The sequence below is a fragment of the Dunckerocampus dactyliophorus genome, chromosome 18, assembly GCF_027744805.1.
Source record: "Dunckerocampus dactyliophorus isolate RoL2022-P2 chromosome 18, RoL_Ddac_1.1, whole genome shotgun sequence".
Taxonomy (NCBI): Eukaryota; Metazoa; Chordata; class Actinopteri; order Syngnathiformes; family Syngnathidae; genus Dunckerocampus; species Dunckerocampus dactyliophorus.
In genome coordinates this window covers 5547219-5570405 of record NC_072836.1, presented here as the reverse complement: position 1 = coordinate 5570405, position 23187 = coordinate 5547219, and the positions used below count along the sequence as shown (strand labels likewise).

Here is a 23187-nt window from a genome sequence, read left to right as displayed (position 1 = left end):
TCTAGAAATGGGTGGGAGCGTGTTTTTTTCTGAGGTATTCCTTAAAATTCCTGTGTTCTAACTGCGGTTCCTGGCTTCCTCCCCGCAGATACAGCCAAGCCGACGCCCTCAAATATGTGGGCATCGAGAGGGAGGTGGACATGTCTTAGCCCTGCCGTCCTTAAGTCCACAAAACGTCTCCGTCCCTCTCTGCAGCATCGCACGTCATCTCTGTCCTCGCTGCTGCGCTTCCAAAAATAGACCACGGCCCACCACCCCCGTCTCAACCCCTCCCTGCTTGTTTGCAGGTGCATTTTCCCGCAGACAAAGCTCCGCCTCCAGCAGTATGTATACGCCACGCTTCTCAGTATTACTATTAGTCCGTGTTGCTAAGGGTTCTTCTTTCTGTTCGTCCAAGCCAAGATGCTGCAGCGTACCGTGTGTAGTTTTGTTACAGCGCTCTCTAGACTTTAAGGCTCACCTTCCATTTCTCCAGCGCCAGCTTTCACTAGCAAGCATGCACGTGCCGTCTTTCAAGATACATAAACGCATTTAGTTCAAGCAGCAGTTCAAGTATTGTTACATCTCTACGGTGTAAAACGTAAAGCGTGCATTTACTTGGTTGTTCTGCAGCAGATATGTAATAGGCAAGAAACCGACTGACTGAATGTAACCTGTAGATGGCAACAGCGAAGAGATCTCACCTCTTTTATATTTGGTTGTTTTTTTTTTATTTAAGGCATTTACCTGTCCATTTGGTACTTTGAGCATTTTTAGTTGAGAGGCAAAGTGATTAATAAATTAACACAGCTAACCTCTTCCTTAGTAAATCAGAGAAGGTGCCAAATTGGTTCCACACAAAAATAAAAAGGGGTTTTAGGGCCACACTGAAAAGGAAAACAGTAAGAAGAATGTATTTATACTAAAACATGGCACAAAAACTCTCATTTTAATTTTACAATAAAGTGATAGTTTTGACCAAAAACCAAGTCATAATGAATCATTTCACTACACAAATAGAGCAAATTGACGTGGAATAATTTTTAAACTTTGACCAAAAAACTTTTTTTCTCCTTTAGATTACATGAATGAAGTCAGAGCAAAAGAAGTAATTTTGAAGAAGAAATAAGTTACCTAAATCTAAATGAAATGCAAAATTCATTCTACGTGGATAAAGTCATAATTTTACATTAAAAAAATACGGTAAGTCATTTTGAAGGGAAAAAAGTTACCATTTCAGACACTAAGATTTTTACAGGGGAAAAAGGCCTTATGAGTCGAAAGTCGTAATTTTATGAAGCAAAAGTTCAAATTTTACAACAACAAAAAATCCGAGTATACTTAAACTTGTAATTTTACTAGATTAAAGCTGTAATCGTGTTGAGGAAAAAGTCATAAATTCACGAGAAAAAGGTGTAATTTTTTGTGAAAGCGCAGTTTTATGAGAATAAAACATCATTTGGACCAAAAACAGTCACACTTTATAGGAAAAATGTCCTAATATTACGAGTATGAAGTCATAATCCATTTTAATTTGACAAGAAAACAAAAACGGAATATTGCGTATTAGGTTACGTATACATTTTAGGAAAGCAAAGTCTTAAATGTACAATGATTTTACGACATAAAAGACCCAAATTTTGATGAGAAAAAAAATTGTAAATGTATGAGCAAAAAAGTCATTCTTTATTTTTTTCAGAGAGTAAGACATTTTAACAAAAAATACATCGGAAATTAAGTCTTAACTCCGCACGAGCAGAGTGAATTTTACGTGAATAAAATACGGAATTTTGACGGGAAAAAAGTTGTAATTTTACAAAAATATTTTTGCACGGGAGAAGTCATAAAGTATAAAAGTATAAAGTGATCATTTTGTTGAGGAAAAAGACAACAAAATGTGTAATTTGACATGAGTAAAGCCCCGATTTTACAAGGATAAAAATGTCATTTGGACAAGAAGAAAACAAAAGTCACTTTTTTAGAGGAAAATAGTCCTGAAATCACCAGTACAAAGTCATCATTTTGCAAGAAAACAACATGTCGCTGATATATTACCCAATAAATATGAATTTGACATTCTCCAAATGCAATCAATATATTCTCTTTGCATTATGACTTTTCTACGTAATATTGCAGTGTGGCCCTAATGCTCCTCCGTACAAGCGACATGTGCAGAAATACAACAAAACGAAACGGTGTTGAACCAAATCTGAACATGTGATGTGAATGTCAAATCTCCTCTATCATCCTTTCATGTTTGAATAATCAGATCTGTTTTTCCATTCCAACTTACAATGAGATCTTTGTCAATACAATACAAAGGAGTTCACAGCTATGTACAGCGAATGCCTATAATAATAATAATAATAATAATAAGAAAAATAAAGGTTTAACTTTATACATTAAAAGCGTTTCCTGGTGGTGCTTGTCTGCATTTTCAAAAAAAAAACATCCACTGGCTCCTTCAGGCTTTTTTTTATTGAGGTGAATTTGGTTTATACACAATAACAATAATAATAATAATAATAATAATGGACATTTACAGTGACACAAAGGTAAAGTGAGAGCACAAACCTGAATCTGCATTTTGACTTGTAGACACTTTATTAGGTACGATTTGGATCCACGAGAAGAGTTTAGGTTGACACCGTCAGAGAGCTATTAATTGAACAATGTGCTTGTTGCAGAATTGTGTGATGCAGCTCTTGCGTTGGATCCCATTCGGTGGTACCTAATGGAGTGAAAATGTCAGTTCAGCTTCCAACACACAAAGCGTCTTGCAAAGAAATGTGGAACTATCACTCTAGCCCCCTCTAGTGGGCATTTAAGGCTCTTGTCACCCAATGCAACTTATCTTTTTTTTATATATAATTTTTTCTTCATTGTATTACTGTTGGTGCACAACAAGAAGTGAATCTGGTTTGTTGGCATCCGTGCACAGGATTGTTGGTGTGTTCGTAAACTGTGATCGCACTCAAACATGGTGGCCAGGAAGTAAGCCAAGCAACCAGGAAGTTAGCCAGTTAGCCAATTTCCCCAAAACAAAATGTCATGAGTCGTGCCACGCTAAGTTAGAAAGACAACAGCAAGCAAGCAAGCACACACACACACACGCTTGAGGGACCGCACGTGGTAAGTGAGAAGCTAAGCTAACAAGCTAATAGTAACACCTTTTGTCAGATTGTGTTCATTTAAAAACGCAATCATGCGTATTACTGACAAGCAGTCACTGCCGTTTACATTCATCTTTACAGCACATTCTTCAAAAATATAGTGTGACATTGCCGGCAGTATCAGTACATTAGCATACTTTTGTAGCCGCTTGTAGTACCGTACCACACTTTACATCCTCTCTCTGTACAATCAAGCAAAAGTAGAAGCTAACAAATGTACATTGTTTTAATAGCTAAAGGGAGCAAGTAATTGTACTTTCTCTGTCCTGAGCGTTCTGTAAAGCTAGCTTAAATGTTAGCGCTGATCAGTCGCGTTCAAAACGCAATAAAAGTCACTTAAATAAAAGTGGCTTAAGAAGTATCTTGTACTGTCATTGGAGTCATGCTCTTTGTTTTACAAAGACAATAGCTGCTAAGCTAAGAGTGATGATTGCTACTGCAAAGCTCAAACTATGTTGCGTTTGAGTTTAATGGGACGCTACCACACGACGCATGAAATATCAGCAAAAAGTTGGCATTACACCATCATGGTCCTCCCATACATGTATAGTGATTTAGGGTGTTTTCACACTTGCACTTTTTAGTCTGTTTTTTTTTCCCTCTTGGTGCGGTTCATGTGGCCTGATTTCGTACTATGGCGTGGTACGACAGGTAGCCTTAACAGTTGGCGTATGCATCGACTGAATTGACAAACAAAGCAACTATTGAGCTTTAAACATGATTTCCGCTGGTTAAAATGATTTTTGTTTTCAAATTTCACATGATGTACTCGTGAAAAAATTGTATAGGTGTCCACTGGTACCACGTAACAAAACGAGCAAAAAAAAAACAACTCTGAGAATAGTCACAAACTTATGACTTATGACAAATCATTTTTACTAAAACAAAGAACACTAATCATAATTTTACAAGACAAAAGTCAGACTTTCACGGAGAAACGTTGTAATTGTAGTACAATAAAATAATTTTCCAGTAAAAAATTAGAAGAATAAAGTCAGAATTTTCCAAGAATAAAATATGTAATTTTGCGAGAAAAAAGTCGGAAGACAAAAAATTGTCAGGTTATTCGTAACAAGTCATAATTTTGCAGCAAACTTATTATAGGAGTATTTAGTGGCGGTTAAGTACATATTTAATGATGATAAATACACACTGTTAAGTACAAACAAAGCGCACAGGTGTCATGGCGGAGGCAGCGCTAGCTACAGTAAGTTTGATGTTTGGCTAGATTTCGCATATTTCGATGCGATAACGTCAAATTGCATTCCATTTTAACATGGGGATGCAAGTACGTAGTGTAAAAAGATTTGACCCTTGACTCACCAAACATGTTTTCGTCTTAAGATGTACACTGTTAGCATGTCACCTGTTAGCACCATGTTGTCTTTACCGTTTTACTTAATCCTGCCAGATTATCCATGTAATTATTACATTTTGTGCCATGTTGTGTTTGTTAGCAGTTTCACTCACTACTGCGTACGCTTCTTCCTGTTTACGAGTTGCGATGTAGGGTGGTTTTTGTTGTGATGCGTTTTTGGTATGAAAAGGAACCGCACCAGGGTGGGAACCTCCCAAGTTTACCAACTACCAAAGTATGCTAACCGTACATGTGACACACATTAGAGTGTGTGCATATTGTTTTTCTTAAAGGAGAAACACCCGGTGCTGCAAGACAGATGAGAGTAGAACTCGAATGGTCGCCACTGTTTGCGCCTCATTATCATTACGGTATCGTATTTGAAGCCACCCCTTTAAATAAATGCTGCCATTGGCAAAGCTGCAGCACAACTAATACAGTATTGCGTTTCTGGACCGCGTACATTGTGTATACAGTACGTAATGCACTGCTATGCTTTAGAGTACAACGCACACAAACCTACAGTATGTACCTCTTGCAATCTTTGTTCATGCTTTGCCAGCGTATTTCATTCACAAACAAGTATTTTTTTTTGTTGGTTTTACGTTTGCAAGTACTTTGAAGTCAACTGGGACTTCACCGGCAGAGATTGTCGTCAAAGAAGGTATAGCGTTCACATACAGTAGAATACCGGGAGGCTAAATTGGGCAGAAAAGGGGATCAGAAAACGATCACTTATAAGTTAGATTTAATTTCCTTACGTGGTTACTGGGGGGAAAGGTCAAGCTTGCTCAGATGAGGCACTTCAGTATTTCACGCTGCAGGACAGTGTGAGACTTGGTGGCGACTGGCAAAAATAAGTGGGGGCTTGAATGACTTATCGCAAAATACAAACTATGTACAGCACCAGGCATTAGATCCCATCCAAATGGGGTTCAAAACCAAATAGTAACGACCAAAAAAGGATGATTGAATGAATTAAGTAGGCGGTGAGGACGTTTAGTCCTCGATGGCTGTTGCTAGTGGGTTTAATTAATCGGCGTGGCTTTTGGAACTTTTTCCACAGTCCTCATGAGGCTTGCATGGTAGCCAATAAGGACGAGCATTTGAACAAATGGTTCTTTTTTTTTTTTTTTTACATTCATTTTACATTTTGTTGATCTATCATCAAGCTTACTTTTACAGCCTGTGGAACCTAACTCCATCCACTTTCACCACTCTTTAGGCTGTTATGTTACAGTATTGCAGTATTACAACCAATGTTATGTGTCCCCCAAGCCCCCACCCCAGTTCGAATGGTCCTTCGCCAGATACTTTTGTAAAGTAAAGTTAGCTTTAATTATACTGGAAGCAGTATAAAGCATGAATTTTGACTTCCTGTATTTTCTTCTGGGGAGCATACTACACAATAAACATCACACTATCCTCGCACCTATTCAAGCTATTATGATATTGCGATATTCTATTTGAATATGTATTTTGTTCTACTTTAAGTGGTCCTTCACCAACCCTAAACCCTAAATGTACATTTCTACATACCAACTTTGCTAGTCTGGGGAACCTCACTCCATCCCCTTTTCACCACTGTGTAGGTAATTATCACAGCGCAATATTTACAACAAATCTTTGTAATTTTTGTAGTTTCAAATGATCTGGCCATGTTCTTAATCGAGCCTTGTAAAGTACTTTTAATTCCATTCCTGTTTTGGTTTCTTCTGCAGCCCGTTCAGGTAGCAAACTACACTAGGTCTGAATTACTTGCACCCTCTGCCTATTGCTGGAAACATTGTTTCAAGATTTAGACATAACTGATTTGAATGTTTCGATTGAGCCAAGTTTGGAGTGTAGGGCACACGCCTAAAGGCCAGGGGATCTTCACCAGTGATCATTCTGGGTTTTGACCGCCCATCAGGTACCAATTAGTTGGGTCATTCTTAGTTGGCGTTCACGAACTATATGTTACATTGACATCCTATTTGGATCTCAGACACTGTACCAAAGTAGTACACTCTGAGATAACAGGTTAATGTCCAGTTTTCACAGCCATAAAGCAAGAACAGGAGCACCAGGAGGCTAAATACTGGATGTACTATAAATAACTCCGGTTCATGGACTCCAGAACAGTGGATGTCACTGCCAAGGTAAGTGAACCCGCTGTGTCTTCCCACATTGGACTGGGACCGGTATCCGAAAAATGATTGACTGTCCGCATTTCAGTCTTTAACCAGGACACCAAAGACGATTCCAGAGATTGGTTTTGCGCATCATCTACCAAGTCAAGATTGGCAAATCTCCCCTTTCTCCTACTCCAGTCACAGACCACCCAATAGTACTGAACAATGTGGGACCAAGAACACATCCCTGATGGACACCAAAATATGATGCATGGCCCCCAACTGTACAAAGATTAAATGTACATACAAATGTTTACAATATGAAACATCTGATTGGGTAGATGCAGCAAGTTTATTATAAAGTGTGTCAGAAAAGTTCCAGGACCGGAGTCACAACATATATATTTCAAATCCAAACTACATGTTTTCCTTTGAAAGTAATCCCCCTGGAGTCTAACGCACTTTCCCAACCTTCTCTGCCACGTCTTTGTGTATTCATGGAAGGATTCTTCTTGGGAAAAATGAAAAAATCAGGCGTGAGTAGGCAGGTTGCTGCAGTACGGGGATATTCTTCTCCGCCAGGAAGTGTCGGATGCTCAGGGCATATTGAGCAGGTACATTGTCCTGCCACAACTCTAGCGTCTTGGCACGTAATGAACGAAGCAGGATCTCTTTTTTGGTTGATCGTCTGGCCCTGTGGTAAGAACTCGAAGTGGACAATATCCCTCATATCAAAGAATCAACGGTCGTGGAACTTTTCGGACACACCTCATACATCAGTTTTGCGTTAAGGCAGTCTCACAGACGCTGACCACTTTAATCCAATTTGATCCTGGCTTTCCCTAGGAGCTAGCATGCATGCGTTGCTAATCCGTTTGACTGGATTGTGGAATGAATTGTGATGCTCACTAAACCTTCCCCCTTCAGATATGTTTGAGGCTGCCCACTGTGTCAAACCCACTAGCAATACGTCTTGTGTATATCCAAAATAAACAATGCAAAGAAGTAAAATAATGTGAGTGCTTCCCAAAGTCACTGTCCCATTGGTCCCCTGTAGCTTTGCTTCAAGCTACTCTTCTATTCCGCCCAGGCTCTTCTTATCCCGTCTCAGGGTTTCCGTCAGCGGCCGGGAGCTGCTGGGGGACTCCAGGTTTTTGGGCTCGTTGGTGCGGTAGCTGCCCTTCTGCTGGTACGCGTATACGTAGATGGCATACAGGCCCGTCAGCAGCAGCAGCAGCGCCAGGATGACGATGACTGCGGGATTAAAAATAGCAAGTGACGCTCAGTGAAACAGTGCTTAATCTAATCAAATTATAGCTTTTTATCAGGTGGACTTGGGCTCCCTTTCTGTTTTATCGCATACATTTGACATTCTTTCTGTTTATTTGATTGGGTTTTTTTATTCTACAGTATCCTCATCATGCCATATAATTCATTTTGATTAATTTCAATCTGTACAAATTCATCAAGAGGTCTGTATATTAAATGCTCTTTCCAACTTGTAGTAGTAGTTAATTAATCAGTTCATATCAGCAATTAATGACTTGGCGCAATCAGAGAGACAAACGTAAACTGATACTTGAGTGCAAAAAAAATAATTCAAATATATTAAATTATTAAATAATTACAAATAACAATCATTAAAAAATGAAGTAAAGAAACAGTAAAAATAAAAAATTCATAGTAAATTGTAATGATTTTTTTTAAATATTTGTTTTATCTTTAATTGAGTTTAAGATAAAATATAAAATGTATTCCTGCACAAAAATATATACTGTATCAGCTGATTCTTGTTCTTTTCTATGTACAATATTCATATTTGTTTGAAGCATTAAAGGAAAATATTCAATCATAAACTTTGCAAACTAACAAGTGCAGATATTTAGTTTGCATAAAATTATGCTTATGATGATTATTTCTGTTCTGTTTTCTTTATTTAGCTTTCTGTTCAAAATGCAGTACTGTCATTTCTAACTTTCTATCATCTTTCATCATGTCATATGTCATACATAAAAAGCTCTCCTGTCGTTTCCCAGTCACACCCTGATCTGCTTTCCAGGCTGGAGATGTGGTCTGCTATTGTGTTATTGTGTTGCCTGCTATAATCTTTCATAGCCGTCTGATGTCCTGCATGAGCATAATACTTCTGAATCTGCGCAGTGGTGACATATTAAGATGGAGCGTCCATCAATGACCAGCAGTAAGCTAGGCCCATGCAGACTAAACAGAGCTGATCCTGTCAAGGTCTCAGACATGGACCATGCAGGGAGTCCGTCTGCGTGGGATGGAATTTAAATCCCGAACTCTCCTGCTCATTGGGGGCACCGGCTGTAATTTGTCCCCTACATCTGTAATACGAGGTGAAATATGCTGGCACGGGGATTAAATAGATGGAAAAATAAATACATTGGAAATCTACGAGCTCCAAACATTCAGAGATAAGCGTCATGCAAAACAGGCACTGCAGACTTGTGCATTCATTTTAAATGTGCTTTGCATGCAAATGTAAATGTGTAAACAATGAAAAAATAAGGTCAAGACTTTTAACCATGAAAAAATTGGTTAAAAGTTGGAACATTTAGGAGTAAAGATGGGTAATGGTAATGGTAATGGTTTAATTTATTTGAAAATGCATACAAGGTACATTGGAATACATCACTGACTGTAATACAATTCACAGTTCCACATGTCCAAAAGGAGTAAGAAGAAGCAAAGCTTATTTAATCCTACCCTCCATCTGTTTCGCAATACATTTGTTCACTTGTTGTATTCCAAATGTCCTCTTTGCTAGTTTAAAATACATAGGAAATGATAAGGTAATATAACAATGTAGTAAAATAGTAGTCCAATAATTCCTATAACAGTCCTAATAAATAACTATAAAATAGACATAACAGAACATACAGTAGTTGGATAATGGGTGACTACTGACAATGACCTCATGAGAATGAAGAGTTAGTAATGAGTGTTGTAGTGATTATGATGAGTTAGTAATGAGTGTAGTAATTAGACATAGCATTTTGTACACAGTGGTTCAGGACTCTTCTTCCTTGTAGTTTGCAAACATCAACTGCTTGTACTGTTTTTTTTTTAAATCGCTCATATTAGTGCATTGTGAGTTCCTTGCTCAATCCGTTCCATATTTTGATTCCACATACTGAATTGCTGAAGACTTTTTTAAGTTAAAATTTTCCCTGAAGTCATATCACCCCCAGAAATTTATTTTCGTTCACCCTTTCAATGTCCACACCATCAATTTGTATTTGTGTGTAAGTATCCTTTCTGCTATTACCAAATAGTATTATTTTAGTTTTACTTAGGTTAGAGATAATCTGCTTTTATCAAACCATCTTTTTAGTATAGTCATTTCCTCTGCGACTTTTTTTATTATCTCTTGTGTGAAATAGTACCAGCTTTAGATCTTTGGTGACTTTAAAAATGTCATTAATATATAGGTTGAACAGTATTGGTCCCAGCATTGATCCCTGTGGTATGCCGCACGATACTGTTTATTTAAACTTGCAGATGTGTATTCTCCTAGCTTCACATATTGCTTCCTGTTTGCTCGGTAGCTTTTAATCCAATTCAAAACGAACCCTCTGATTCCATACCTTTCTAATTTTGTAATTAGAACGTTGTGATTAATTGTATCGAAAGATTTTGTCAAATCCATACATACTGCAGCTGCACACTTTCTGTTGTCTATCGCATTGGTAATTTCCTCGGTAATTTGAATCTTCATGGAAATTGAAATGTTAGCTCTGTATCCGTATTGGCTGCCCGCGAGTAATTCATTATTTTTAATACATTTGTCCAACTTGTTGTTGAATAGCTTTTCAATAATTTTGGAAAATTGCGGTAATAACGAAACTGGGCGGTGGTTTGTAAATGAAAATTGGAACTACTTCAGCTGTTTTCATTTTGTTTGGATTATAAATCTCCTATATAATGTGTTTTTCTTCTTACAGGCATTTTGCAGACCTTTTGTCATCCACAGCTGATTATTATTCTTTTCTTATTGGACATTTCTCTCAAGGGACAGTGCTTATCATGGAGCTTCATATGAATATTTAGAAAATGTTCATATTCTTCATCCACATCATTTCCACTGTACACACTCACATATATTTGTTCATTCAGATGAAAGATGAAAAGAAGAAAAATAATCTCACCTATTATCCAAAACAGACCTAGGTCATCATGGATGTATATATATTCTGAAAGGTAGATATATCCAGTAAGAAGATTAGAAAATGAGTGTTTTTAGTTTATTTTTGCATTTCCATGTGAACAGACCCACCTATGCTAGTAAACCACGGATCTACTTCCCAAGGGACGTATCCTAGGACCGGAGGAAAGGCGCCACAGTTGGACTCAGAGACGTAACCTTGCGTCGTTACTGGAGGATCCGTTTCATTGGGCCGGAAGAGAGCCTTTAGGGGGGCGTAGACGTTGTATCTCACTCCAGATATACAGCCGATGAAGCCCGGGGCGTTGTGCCTCTGGATTTCGTAGTCAATGTCTCCAACCTCTGGCAGACAAACATTAGGGTAAGAATATTATCCTCGAGAAAGAGACGTTACACATTCTGTTGTAAATGAGGTTACCCATCACTCTGCCCAGGAACATGGACTTTGGAGAGTCAAACCTTGCATCCTCCACCAAAGTGATCTTCTCCACAATGGGCTCCATGAAATCCACCTGTAGCAAAACAGAGATCAAATTAAGCATCTTATCTGGACATGGGATTGAAAGGCATTGGTTTTGTAGTGGTGCAAGTAGCATGGATTTCATATTCCTTGTCACGAGAGTGTCAGTCCTAAGTCTATATCTATGGATGTGTCACATCCTGCTGAAAAACCGAGCCATACCAACTGTGAGTAAGTGAACATCAGGACATGAGAAAGCGTTGCCGAAGGATCTTAAAAGTTTCTAGGGGACTTGCTACTAGATGCTAGATAGTACCATCTGAGGTTATTTGGGAATCAGATCTTAGACCTGTGTTTTGATGGTCCTGTTGTGTCTGGTTATGTTGATGTAATGCGGGTATCCATCTGCTAGGTTTCTCCGAGTCAGCTCGTACTTGTGGGTAATGAGTCCCAGTTTATACCTTAGATCTACGCTACCTGTGTGGAGAAAGCAAACAGAAGCTAGTTTATGGGCTTTACATGCTGATAGCCAGCAATATCATGTGGTTGCGCTCACCATCGGTCTTGAGGACCACAGCAATGTAGTCATGGACGAAGGAGCTGATGTAGAGCAGCACAGCCGGCGTGTAGACCGTGCTGAAACTGAACTCAATATCATCCGCCGTGTCATTGTAGCCCAAGCTGAAATTGTCGTAATGTGGGTCGATCCAGTTGGCCCAAGCCGCCTCATCGGATATTGGCTTCTTTCGCACATTGTACCTCAACCAGGAGCCCAACTCGAAGTGGGCACCAATGTCTTAAACAATACGTAAGAAGCATTCATGCCTTTGTTGCATTCATGCCTTTGTCAGGTTTATAATGGCCCGAGAACTTACCTTTATGGCAGTAGAACCCATCGAAGGCGGTGTTATTGCAGTCACAAGTGTAGGAGGCGTAGCCTTCAATACACTGTCCACTGTTGCGACACGGTATGGTCGCATTGAGACACTGTCCTGTACAGTTCCTTCTAATACCTCTTTCTTCATCGACCTTCCCTTCCAAATCCAGAGGAACACCGTTCAACCGTAACCCTCTGAGGCAACCCAAAAAAGGTTTTTGGGTAAAGTTGCGTGAACCTAATAAAAGAGCTGTATCAGTCATATAATTTCCTTTAAGATAGGCAGACCACACTGCACCTACCTACTACAAGAGGATTGGTGAACTTCATGGTGACAAAAGTCTGACTTGGGAAACGCCTGACAGCCCAAGGTTGGTAGTCGACTTTGATCCGAGCCAGCTTCACATTGATCTCAGCCTGGACAAAGTGCCACTCGTTATCATTGAGTGGTACGGGGGAGCGTAGGGTCACATTCTGGATCCCATCCCCCACCATGAATATGAATACAATGTTATGGGTGGCTGAAAAGAAGGTGGGAAATTGGTTAGACATTACTTCCAAAAACTTGGTCAAGGTTGCCAGGCTGTCCATGTACTTCTGCTACCAATATTCTAACGGCTTAACTACGTGGGTATAGAAGGGTGTACAGGTCGCTTCTGAGTGAACTCACTGTTGAGCTCTATCCGAATAAAGTTCCGAAGGTGGTCATCTGAGTTCTCCAAGAAGACAGAGTCGTATCGATAGGTTTTGAAATGGAACGAGATGTCAGCACTGGAGCCCGGCTTGAAGGTCGGGAAGGTGATGTTGGCAGGTTTAGTGAAGGATATAGTGTTCCAGATGTTTCCTGCAAACCGTGAAAGGTTAGGAAAGGAAAAGCAAGTTATGCAATACAAAGTAGACCTGTTTAGCTCACTGTCGCCGTGGCAGCGAAGGGGTCCTACTGTGAACTGTGCTTCTGAGCCGGTCCTGTTGGTGTCGCCAATCACCACCCTCCTGACAGGAAGGTGGTCCCTAAAGTCCAGGTAGCCTTTATCAGAGTACCTGAAAAGTCACAATGTCAAGAATTAGAGACAACATAAACCATACGCTATGTTCTTGTCTTACCATTGTCTGTAGTCTGCATCACAGTTGCATTGATACTTGGGGTCAATGCAGGTTTGGTTGATTGCACAACCGCACTTTTGGACCTCTCTGAAAGTTCCACCCCAGTAATAATGACTCTCATTGTTGCGGCCAATCCAGTAACCAAAAGGTCGTCCATCTAAACCAAAGAGGGTGTGTCATTGACCCAGTCCTCCCTTTCCATTTACACAGTACCCAAGTAGTGCACTCACTCGGTGTGTTGAGGAAGCGGGACTTATAGCAGGAGTAGTCCACCCACTGCTCGCAGTACATGGAGGTGTTGGCCAGGGCTGTGACTTCATCCCAGGAGGCATTCCAGTAGTTGACGTCGCCGATGTACGGCTTGTCTATTGAACTCCCCATCACCTTGGTGCCGTCCACACGGTCATGCAGGATCACGGTCCAAGCTTTGTAGGCTGGAAAACAGAACAGATTCACGCTCAAAAGGTAAGATTACAAGAATTATAACGCAAGATGCAGTCGGGAACCATATTTGGGAGCTTAAATTGAAGTGAAAATGGACACCATAATCTTACATTTCATTTTACAGTACACCTCAAATGGCTTCAGCGGTCCACTCAGATCCGGATCAATGGTGTAATTTCCGGACCAGTACTTGCCACTGAGCCTGTAGGCCTCGCATGACTCTTTATAAACAGCTGTTAAAAAAGTTAGAATTATTCTACTCACTAGAACTGATCACATCCAGGTTGGCTTGGTGGTGTTGTTCATGTTAAATGACTTACACATATGACACACTTCTCCTTTATAGCCAGTGTTTTCACACAGACAGATGAAGTCATCCCAGGACTGGATGCATCTGCCTTCGTGCTCACAGGGATTGGGACTACATCTGTAAAACAAAACAAAACACACATAATGGAATATTTTATATGCACACAAGTGTAGCCTTTTAAATGAATAAGCCACCTTAAAAAGCTTCAACTTTAGCAAGGCTATTGCTATTTTTGAGATTTAATCAGTAGTGGCTTTAATTTGAGCACTGTGTTCTTTTTAATAAGATCCTTTGTTTAATACAGATTAAGGATTCAGTAATGAAATTAATGTGTATGAATAACCTTTCTGAGCAACTGTATTGATCATGTTTCACTGGCTAGCTGGCTAAAATATATGGAGTTTTATTAGGTATTAAATATATGAAAATACCTATCAAATTTAATATAAAATACAAATATTTTTCCATATAAACATAACCCTATGAACTTGAAAATAATTTGTTATATTTGATATTATTTATTTTCTTGCCATATCATTATATATATATGTATATATTCTTTTGTATCACATTAGCCGCTTTTTTTAAGTTACTTATTTTACAAACAAAAACAAATTTTGACCAGCATATTGCATCATTTCAGATAGTTTGTACATTAAGTATAAAATAAAATGAATTAGAAATACTGTAATGTAATACAAATATCAAATGAGCACAGTCTATATAAAAACACATACTTTTATCAGGGTATGACTATACAACATAATAGTGTAATGTTTTCCTACCTGTCGGTGATGCCACATGTTCCTAACAGCAGTTCAGCATAGCGCCCCCACTGTCGCTGCAGGATAATGTCAATGTCAAGCTGCTCGTTGTCTATGAAGATGTGCTGCATGCAGCCGTGGAAGCGGTTTAGCTTGGTCTCGCATTTCCGTATTGTGTTATTGGTTTTCGGACATCCTGGGCACAAGAACACAAATGGGTTAGGAGTGCCGACTTTGTTTAGAGTTAATCTTGGTACTCTTGGTAGTGGTTATCAGTTCACCTCCAAAAAAGTAGCGGTCCCCTGTGCGTATGGTGAAGGGGTTGGTGATCTTCAGCGGGGAACCCTCCTCCTCGTCAATTGTGAGAGTGAGGAGGTTATCTCTGGCTGCCAAATCCACTGAATGCCAGTAACCATCATTAAGCCTGTAACCTAAAACAGCAAAGAACAACCAGTCGAAGCAGGGATTCCACCACAAACCACGGCATTATCATTGTCTACCTGCAGCAAACTGCAATTTCTTCTTGCCGGGTTGAAAGATGGTCACGTTGATCTGACCCTCACTCAGACCCAGCTCCAGGGCGCCGAGGTCATCAGCGAAGCGCGTGAACATGAGCAGCCCTGTGTAGTCCCACGAGCGGAACTTAAACTTGACAAACATCCGTGGCCTCCTGAAGAAGCCTGGCACTTGCAGGTAGTTGTTGGGTCCGGCAAAGGTCATCGGTTTGAGGAGAATGTCACGGCAGGCGAAGTGCATCTTTTTCTTTAAATCAGAACGTTAGAGTCAATGTGGACACAAGTACAGAGTACCTTCTTGACGAGATACCTTTCTTGGTATAATGATGTCCTCTTCTTCCCTCTTCGCCTTATAGATGATATTGATGTCGTTGATGAAGACATTCTCCAGGCAGCCCCGGAAATTTGGGGTGGTGGGCAGGTGAGGCATGTTTGGTTCTATCACTCCACCAACATACAACTGAGAGAAACACCAAAAGAGGTTGTCCATGGTATCTTAAGGAGCACAACTTCCAAAGGTGCTAGCCTACCTTATTGTCCAGATCCAAGTGGCTAAACTCTCCGTTACAGATGGCCGTCACTGTCTGGCTGTCCACGGTGAAATTCACCTGTCGACCCGAGCGCTTGATGGTGACATAGTGCCAGTGGAGATTATCCAGAAGGCTGCCAGCCACCAGAGTCGTCCGGCCATCTGATTTGTGTATAACACTACTTCCTGAAAGCAAAGAGGCAGGTAATTCAGCCTGAGGCTGTCATCTTGGACATTATGTGCTCGATAAGCATCAGAATTACATCTTGCTGCTTTTATGTGCAGGGAAGCTTGACAGGCCTTGTGGTCCATTGTTATTTTTAGTCAAAATAAGATCATACCGAGGCTGATATGCAGGTAGAGACGTCCTCTCTTCAGCTCGAGGGTGAAGAGGTCTCCCTGGACCCCCTCGCTGTGTAGCAGCAGTCCATCTTGCTCCAGTGTCTTAAAGTTTATGGCAATGTGGTCATTGAGTGTGCGGGACCTCTTCCCAGGGTACGCATAGACCACCGAGTCGTCCCCGTTGTACTGCAGCACATAGGAATCTGGGGGAATGGGACGTATTTCAACAAAGCTATAGAAAATGGATGGATGGATGGATGGATTAAATGATTCCAAATGCATTAACTTCAATAAAGAAGCGAATAAACAGAAGCATACACATTAGCAGCATATATTTAGTAAATGTAGATAGAGTGAAACATGTTTTACAGGATTTATCAAATCCTAATTCAACACGTCTACTTGTATTTTCAAAACATTTGATTTAGCGTGTTACGGGCAAGTGTTAAGGGGTTATCAACAAAGCTTTTTACGTCTACACTACTTTTTGTACAAAACCTCAATTTCTCAAGAGAACAGACTCACGAGTGTCTATCCTGCAAATTTACCATAATGGCATCCAAACAGCTCCAGCCTCACGCCAATCTTCCCTCCGTTCTCCGTGTTCCATGCCAGAGGCAGCAGGCGAATGTGTTTCGCGGTAAAGGCATAATGGAAGACATTCCTCTTCACCTGATAATAATTCCAGTTTCCAGGCAGGGTCTGCAAACATGAGGATAAGGCGAGGACAGTTATTGGCTCGTTGACGCTTTATTAAGACACTGGAGATGAAGCAGTGATGAGATCAGCTTGGTCAGTGTTGTTAGAGATAATGTGCTTTCTGCAGTCCGTTACCAAGGGCGATGGTGACAATAAAACACACCTCGAAAAAATGATATTGGCTCTATATGACTTTCCCCTCCAAAAAACACATTTTTTCCACGTAAGGTCTCTGAAGTAGTATATGATGAAGTATACAGTATAGGAACCTGTTTTTGTGACCATTGGAGATGTCAATCCATAGAGGGCTGTGATCTGGAAACTGAGTCATACGAACCATGACAGTTAGAAACTACCCCTGATGGGAGAAGTCAACTGGTCCATAGCGGGTCAGACTAAGCACAATTCAACAGACTCCTTTGGGTAGTGAACAAACACTTCAGGTCGGGAGTCCTGTTCTACTTCAGATCTCAGTTTTGGCAGATGGATAGAACATGAGCTTGACAGATGGATCGGATGGTAGCTGAGAGAGAGATTAAACAAAAGGCAAAGCTCTAAATTCACCGATCGATTGACAGAACATTCCCTACTCTGATGACCTGATCTGATGCCTAAAAGGACATGGTGACGGGTTCCTTATCAGCAGCTCTGAATGGGGTGAGGACCTTTGCCATTTGGAAGGTACTCAGAGTAGAGTAGGAGGCAGTTGGAGCATCTACAATCAATACCTCCGAGGATACAGTCCTCGAAATAAGTGGACGAATATGGATGAACTCTTAATGCACTAAGGTCCAAAAATGTAATGTAAAATAATGTTCCACGCAATGCCGACAATTGTCTCCCCCCCAAACCCCCTTGGGATACCCACAGAGTTGCCTCCTCTCATGATGTACGGCGTCCAGGAATCCGGCCTGTCTCCGTAGAGGAGACTGTACTTGGTGACCCAGTCGTACGAGTTGAAGGTGCCCTGGGTGGCGATGGCCCTCAGGCGGTACTTTCTGCCCAGATCCACCTGCAGCCATGGCTGTCGATCTCTGGGCGACGGCGACCAGCCACTGCTGCCTAATAGATGGAGAGAAGAATTAATGTTTTATAGAAAGCCTTTTATAGGAGGAAGTGTTTTATAGATGATCACTTTATGCTCGAGACTCACCATACAACTTGGCGAAATTGGCAGAGTAGAGAAAGTTATATCTGGAGGAGGCCAGGAAGGACGAGGCATACAAGCCAGAAACCAGCGGGTCCACACATTTTTCTGCAGACAAATGAAATACGACAGCCAGGTCATGAGTTATTAAATAAATGACTGTGCCAGACGCCTTAACCCTGCCATCACCACATCTCTCCCGGAACCTTATAAATGAGAATGGAAGTCATGAGAGTGGCGCCACCTGATAAGGAGAATACATTTTGGATTTTAATTAGTTCATGCTATGCCAAACTTAATGATCATTTAGCTCAGCTTAAATGTTTAACACTACGAACCTTAACATTACTTGGAATGCATGGTTGTAGACAACTACAACCTATGCCATTGAACATATTATGGATATTTATGTATATTCAAATACAAATAAGATTGATTTACTGATTACATACATTGTTACACGGAATAAAATCTGTAGTGAAATGCCAAGATAAATATGTAATAAGGAATTGTATTGTAAATTTAATCTATTGTGATTACTACAGAATGTGCAAAATATTAATTAGTGAAATTTATCTTTGAATTTCAGCTTTTTCAACAGTGACAAAAATATACTGAAAAAGGAGAAAGTATTTTTGGCCCTGTTTACATTCTTAGTACCTGTGTTAATAAGTGGATGCATCTCTTGCATCAAATTTGGGACGGCAAACCTTTACTGTATCTCCTCTTACAAAAATGACTTCAAGTTAGTTTTTACTGGTGCTGAGTAAAAGACAGGCAGCATTCGGTGATAGTCTTTTTAGGTTTGTGTCAAGGTGAGTTGCCTTTGACTATTAAAAGCTGACAACCTTCTACTCCATTCTCTTGTGTCAGAGTTGTGGATAGATGTGCCACACCTTCACCTTGAGCTGCCAAAAGTGTTAGATTTAAAATGTAACTATTGCAGAGGCTACATGGGGTCAAACATGGATGCAAATAGCAGGATTAGCATCCGCCCTGCAGGAGGGCATTATTCTGTGTCACCCCCAGGTGGATGAGACGTGCCCAGCAAGGTTAATGTGACCTTCCTTGCTGTGCCCCCTCCCTCACCACTGCCATCAGACACGCTGTCATGCTGCAGATGGCTGATGACGGTGCTCACATTACTGCACAGCCAAAACCAGAAGAATTGCAATCGCAAGTGTTCTGCTGAAAGAGGAAACATGCATAGTTTCTAATGGACTATATCAGGAGTATTGATTGGCTGTTATTCCTCCAGAAGTAACAAAAGCAAATACAGCAAGTCTAGCATCACCTATTGAGCATCTTCCTTTCCTCCATGTTATTACATATAGCAGTGGCTACATGGCCCAAGCCGTCCACCCACACCCTACTCCCCACTCCTTGCACATGCATAGTCACCCTCATCCCTATTCATTCGCAAGCATCTGTGGTGTGGAAACAGTGGGGCCACATTTAGAGCGCCAGCTCCATTCGTGCTGACTCATCAGGCTGCTACTGTATGAGTGTGGGACGGGCCGACCCAGCGGACACGCACTCTTCTGCAGCAGCATTTTGCAGAGAGGAAAAGGAGGAGGAGGGAGAGGGTGGGAGAGGATGTGTGACGACAGTGAAGATGCAAGAAAGTCACTGACTGAGACGTTTCTGCACATTAGACAGCCTTTCTTGTCACCACTGACACTATATGGCAGCTTTTCAAAGGCAATACTAGTAGTTAGTATTCACTATAAGCAGCCATTCTTTTCAATATATGGACTAATAACTGAGCAATATACAGTAAGGACTTTAGGCAGCATTTCTAATCACTATTGGCACAAAGGGCAGCTTTTCTAGTCACTATTGGCACTATAGGCAGCCTTTCTCGTCAATAGGCTTTCTAGTCAATTGCCTTTCTTGCAGGCATACAAGTCACTTGGCTTTGTTCTCACTGTTGCCGCAAGTTTATCTAACTGCTGTAAGAGCCATAGGCAGCTTTTCTAGTCATTATTGTCACTTAAAGTAGCCGTTCTAGTCATAACTGGCACTATAGACTATACTATACTACTATACTATAGTCTTTCTAATCACTATTGGCAGTATAGGCAGCCTTTATAGGTACAATAGACTCTAGAGGCATGCCTTTGTAGCCAGAATTGGCACTTTTGGCAGCCTATCTAGTCAGTATTGTCACAAGCCGCTATGTGTGTCCTTTCTAGTCGTAATAGTTACTATAGGCCGCCTTTCTAATGACTCTTCGCAGGATAGGCAGCCTTTGTAGTTACTATAGGCAGCCTTTCTAGGCACTATAGGCAGCTTCTCGAGTTGCCATCTTCAATGTAGGCAGCCTTTCTTGTCAATAGCCTTTCTTCTCGTTGTTGCTGTGAGTTTATCTACAGTAAGTCACTGTAAGAGCTATAGGCAGCCTTTCTAGTCACTGTGGGCACTTCAGGCAGCCTTTCTACTATTACTGGCAGTACGTATAGGCAGCCTTTATAGGTACAATAGACACTAAAAGCATGCCTTTGTAGGTTTGACACTTTTGTCAGCCTTTCTAGTCACTATTGACAAAATTTCTAGTCACTAGCCGCCATATGTGTACTTTCTAGTCACGATCGATCATATAGGTTGCCTTTCTAATGACTCTTTTCAGGATAGGCAGCCTTTCTAGTTACTATTAGCAGCATTTTTAGCACAATAGGAAGTTTTTTTTAGTCACAGTAAACACAATGGGCAGTCTTTCTAGTAAATATAGGGATATTGGGCAGCCTTTCTAGGCACTATAAGCAGCTTTTCTAGTCGCTATTGGCACTGTAGGAAGCCTTTCAAGTCACTATAGGGACTTTAGGAAATCTTGTCTTGTCACGACAGGCACTGTTGTCAGCCTTTCTAATCACACTTCAGGTAGCTTTTCTAGTCACTATAGGCAGCCTCTCTGTGCACTATAAACAGCTTTTCTAGTAACTATGACAGTTTTCATGACACTATAGTTGACTTTTCTTTTCATTGTAAGCACTACGTGAAGCTGTTAGGCAGTCTTTCTAGTCACAATTGTTACTATAGGCAAGCTTTTTAGTCACAATAAGCATCATAAACAGTCTTTATGATCAGAATTAGCACAAACACAGCATTTCTAATCACTTTTGGCACTTCAGCCTTTTCAGTCCGCACTGGAGCACACACCAGAGAGAGCCACACCTCATCCCATTGAGGCAGGTCCATTTTCTCTCTGGCTCATGTCCACTGTGCCCATCTAACCCAGCTGGCCTATTATGCAGCACAACAGACAGAAACTGCAGGCCTTCACTTAACGTTTGATCAAGCATTGTACTACAAACAACTTGCATTCCACTGAAGTCTATTGTATTGATTCATCAGCAGATGAAGATGGCGCTGTTCAGTGTAAGCGGGGCCAAGTGGGCACTGTATACACACAGTGGATACAGCATTTTTTTTAAAGACAATAGTGAATCACAATCACAAGCCAGACAATGTAAAGCACTCATGGCCAATCCATTAGATACTGTACATCTGTTTTATTGGACCTCATTCTATTCTGAAGGTGTATTTAATAAAGAGGCCAGTTAGTTGTTCAGGCCCTGATGATGGCCATTTTTTTGTTTCCCATACTCAAATATTTATATTCCAAACTCTCAAGTCACGTGGCTGCCCATCCCTCCTCCCTGCACCCCCCTCACTGCAAAATAACTGAGTCATGACATGCATGCTGCATCGTTAAAACTTAATTGGATGCTGAATTCCACCCTCACTTTCACACTTATGACATGCAAAGGAGCTTTTAATATATCATACGACACATGTTCATATTGAAGTCCCTAATGCTCAATTGCAGCCCACTTAGATATGACTTTAACATTTAAAAGGGGAGACGTTTGCGCCTCTAGGATGAAGTACGTGCAGGATATTATATGCACAGGTGATGGGACCACAGTCTACCTCCCGCTAAAAGTGCTGCAGTGGGCTGGTCCCGGTCAGGGGCGGTGAGCCACGCTCTCATTTTAACATGTCAATTCTGAGCCACACCAGTGTGAATACACGCATTATATTGACAAAATGTCAGAAACAGCCGCATAGATTCTGCAGCCCCGTCCTTGTGGGGCAACTTGAAGCGGCGCCGTGCACAAACTTGCGTGCAGGGTGAAAGCACCGCAATGCAGACAGTCCCATCCGTGCGCACCTTAATTCTGCGGGACTGAAGCTATCGCTGCCTGCTCTCTGCCTGCATAAATGCATGCATGGAAAACCTCATCAAACCACCAATTCCTCATCCTAAAATTGCAACAAAGCTGCAAAGGCTGCTTTCTTTATCATCTTTGTGCCCTTCAGGACTCCAGTGCAGCCGCATTTTGTCATCCAGTGCTTTTTTAGCATGCAACTTTTTGCGCATAAAGCGAAAAATCAAGACAACACAACTATAACACACAAAAGACATAGTGTTAGGACTTACGTGATGGGCAATGCCGCACAGCCAAACACAATAGGAATAAAGTCAATATGTGGCAAGTCATCATTCACTTTTAAGGCTGCCTTTTCCCCGCATGGAAAATGTTAATTAGATCGTAGAATGTCCCCGCAGCATGCTCTCATCACCGTCACCACCCCGTAACCCTCAACTTTAACTCATCCAACTCTCCTCTTCCCGGGATCTCGGTCAGCCTCGACCGGTGCGGGGACGCGCATGGGATGCTGGTGCTGATGCTGCGACCGGCCGTGAGCGCGCCTCTTCTTCTTCTTCTTCTTCTTTTTGTTAAATCCTTGAAATAGTTGAGTGCTGTGATTCTAATGCATAAGAGCACCGAGGGTGTTTGCAGGCAAGTGGAGTGCTACTGAAAGGTGGATTCAGGATGCTTGAGTCCATGAAGGACAAAAAGTTTATTCTATGGAAGTCTTCTTTTAAAAAAATGTCAGTCATAAAAATCCATCTGCTGTCTGGATCCTATCACCAGGCACAAAATATGTCCTCTCGTCTGAGATTTCATATCCTGATTTGGCACAATTCCCGTTCGTAAGCCGCTGTGATGCTGAGTCCGTCTAGGAAACCATCATCCCCAAAATAGGCCCGCAGGCCGGACAGGAAGGCTCCCGGTGACCTTGCCCTGCAGGTACGCGGCGCTCTCAAACATTCCAGAACAGGTTAGAAGGATGATGACAATAATGAAGTACCAGCTGTGCCTGAATTTGGACTGA

General features: G+C 41.1%; 2 protein-coding genes across 9 annotated transcripts in view; one reads left to right on the top strand and one right to left on the bottom strand.

Moving 5' to 3' along the window:
- The window catches only part of ezh1 (enhancer of zeste 1 polycomb repressive complex 2 subunit), a 20214-nt gene extending 15914 nt beyond the window's left edge, over positions 1 to 4300 (top strand). For all 8 annotated transcript variants that reach the window (XM_054759097.1, XM_054759098.1, XM_054759093.1 and 5 more), the window contains one exon: positions 89 to 4300. In XM_054759097.1, the coding sequence (XP_054615072.1) occupies positions 89 to 149 (61 nt within the window). In that variant the 3' untranslated portion in view covers positions 150 to 4300. The remainder of the gene's footprint in view (positions 1 to 88) is intronic.
- Positions 2440 to 23187, bottom strand: cntnap1 (contactin associated protein 1). Its single transcript, XM_054759092.1, has 24 exons — positions 22448 to 23187; positions 18010 to 18111; positions 17725 to 17918; positions 16706 to 16859; positions 16157 to 16360; positions 15817 to 16001; positions 15597 to 15746; positions 15272 to 15533; positions 15053 to 15202; positions 14793 to 14967; positions 14018 to 14124; positions 13808 to 13930; positions 13484 to 13687; positions 13254 to 13410; positions 13063 to 13190; positions 12820 to 12993; positions 12452 to 12670; positions 12148 to 12387; positions 11829 to 12068; positions 11622 to 11749; positions 11231 to 11324; positions 10924 to 11154; positions 10796 to 10840; positions 2440 to 7877 (listed from the first exon to the last, which is right to left on the bottom strand). The coding sequence occupies exons 1-24, from the start codon at positions 22509 to 22511 to the stop codon at positions 7693 to 7695; spliced, it is 3915 nt and encodes a 1304-aa protein (XP_054615067.1). The 5' UTR covers positions 22512 to 23187; the 3' UTR covers positions 2440 to 7692.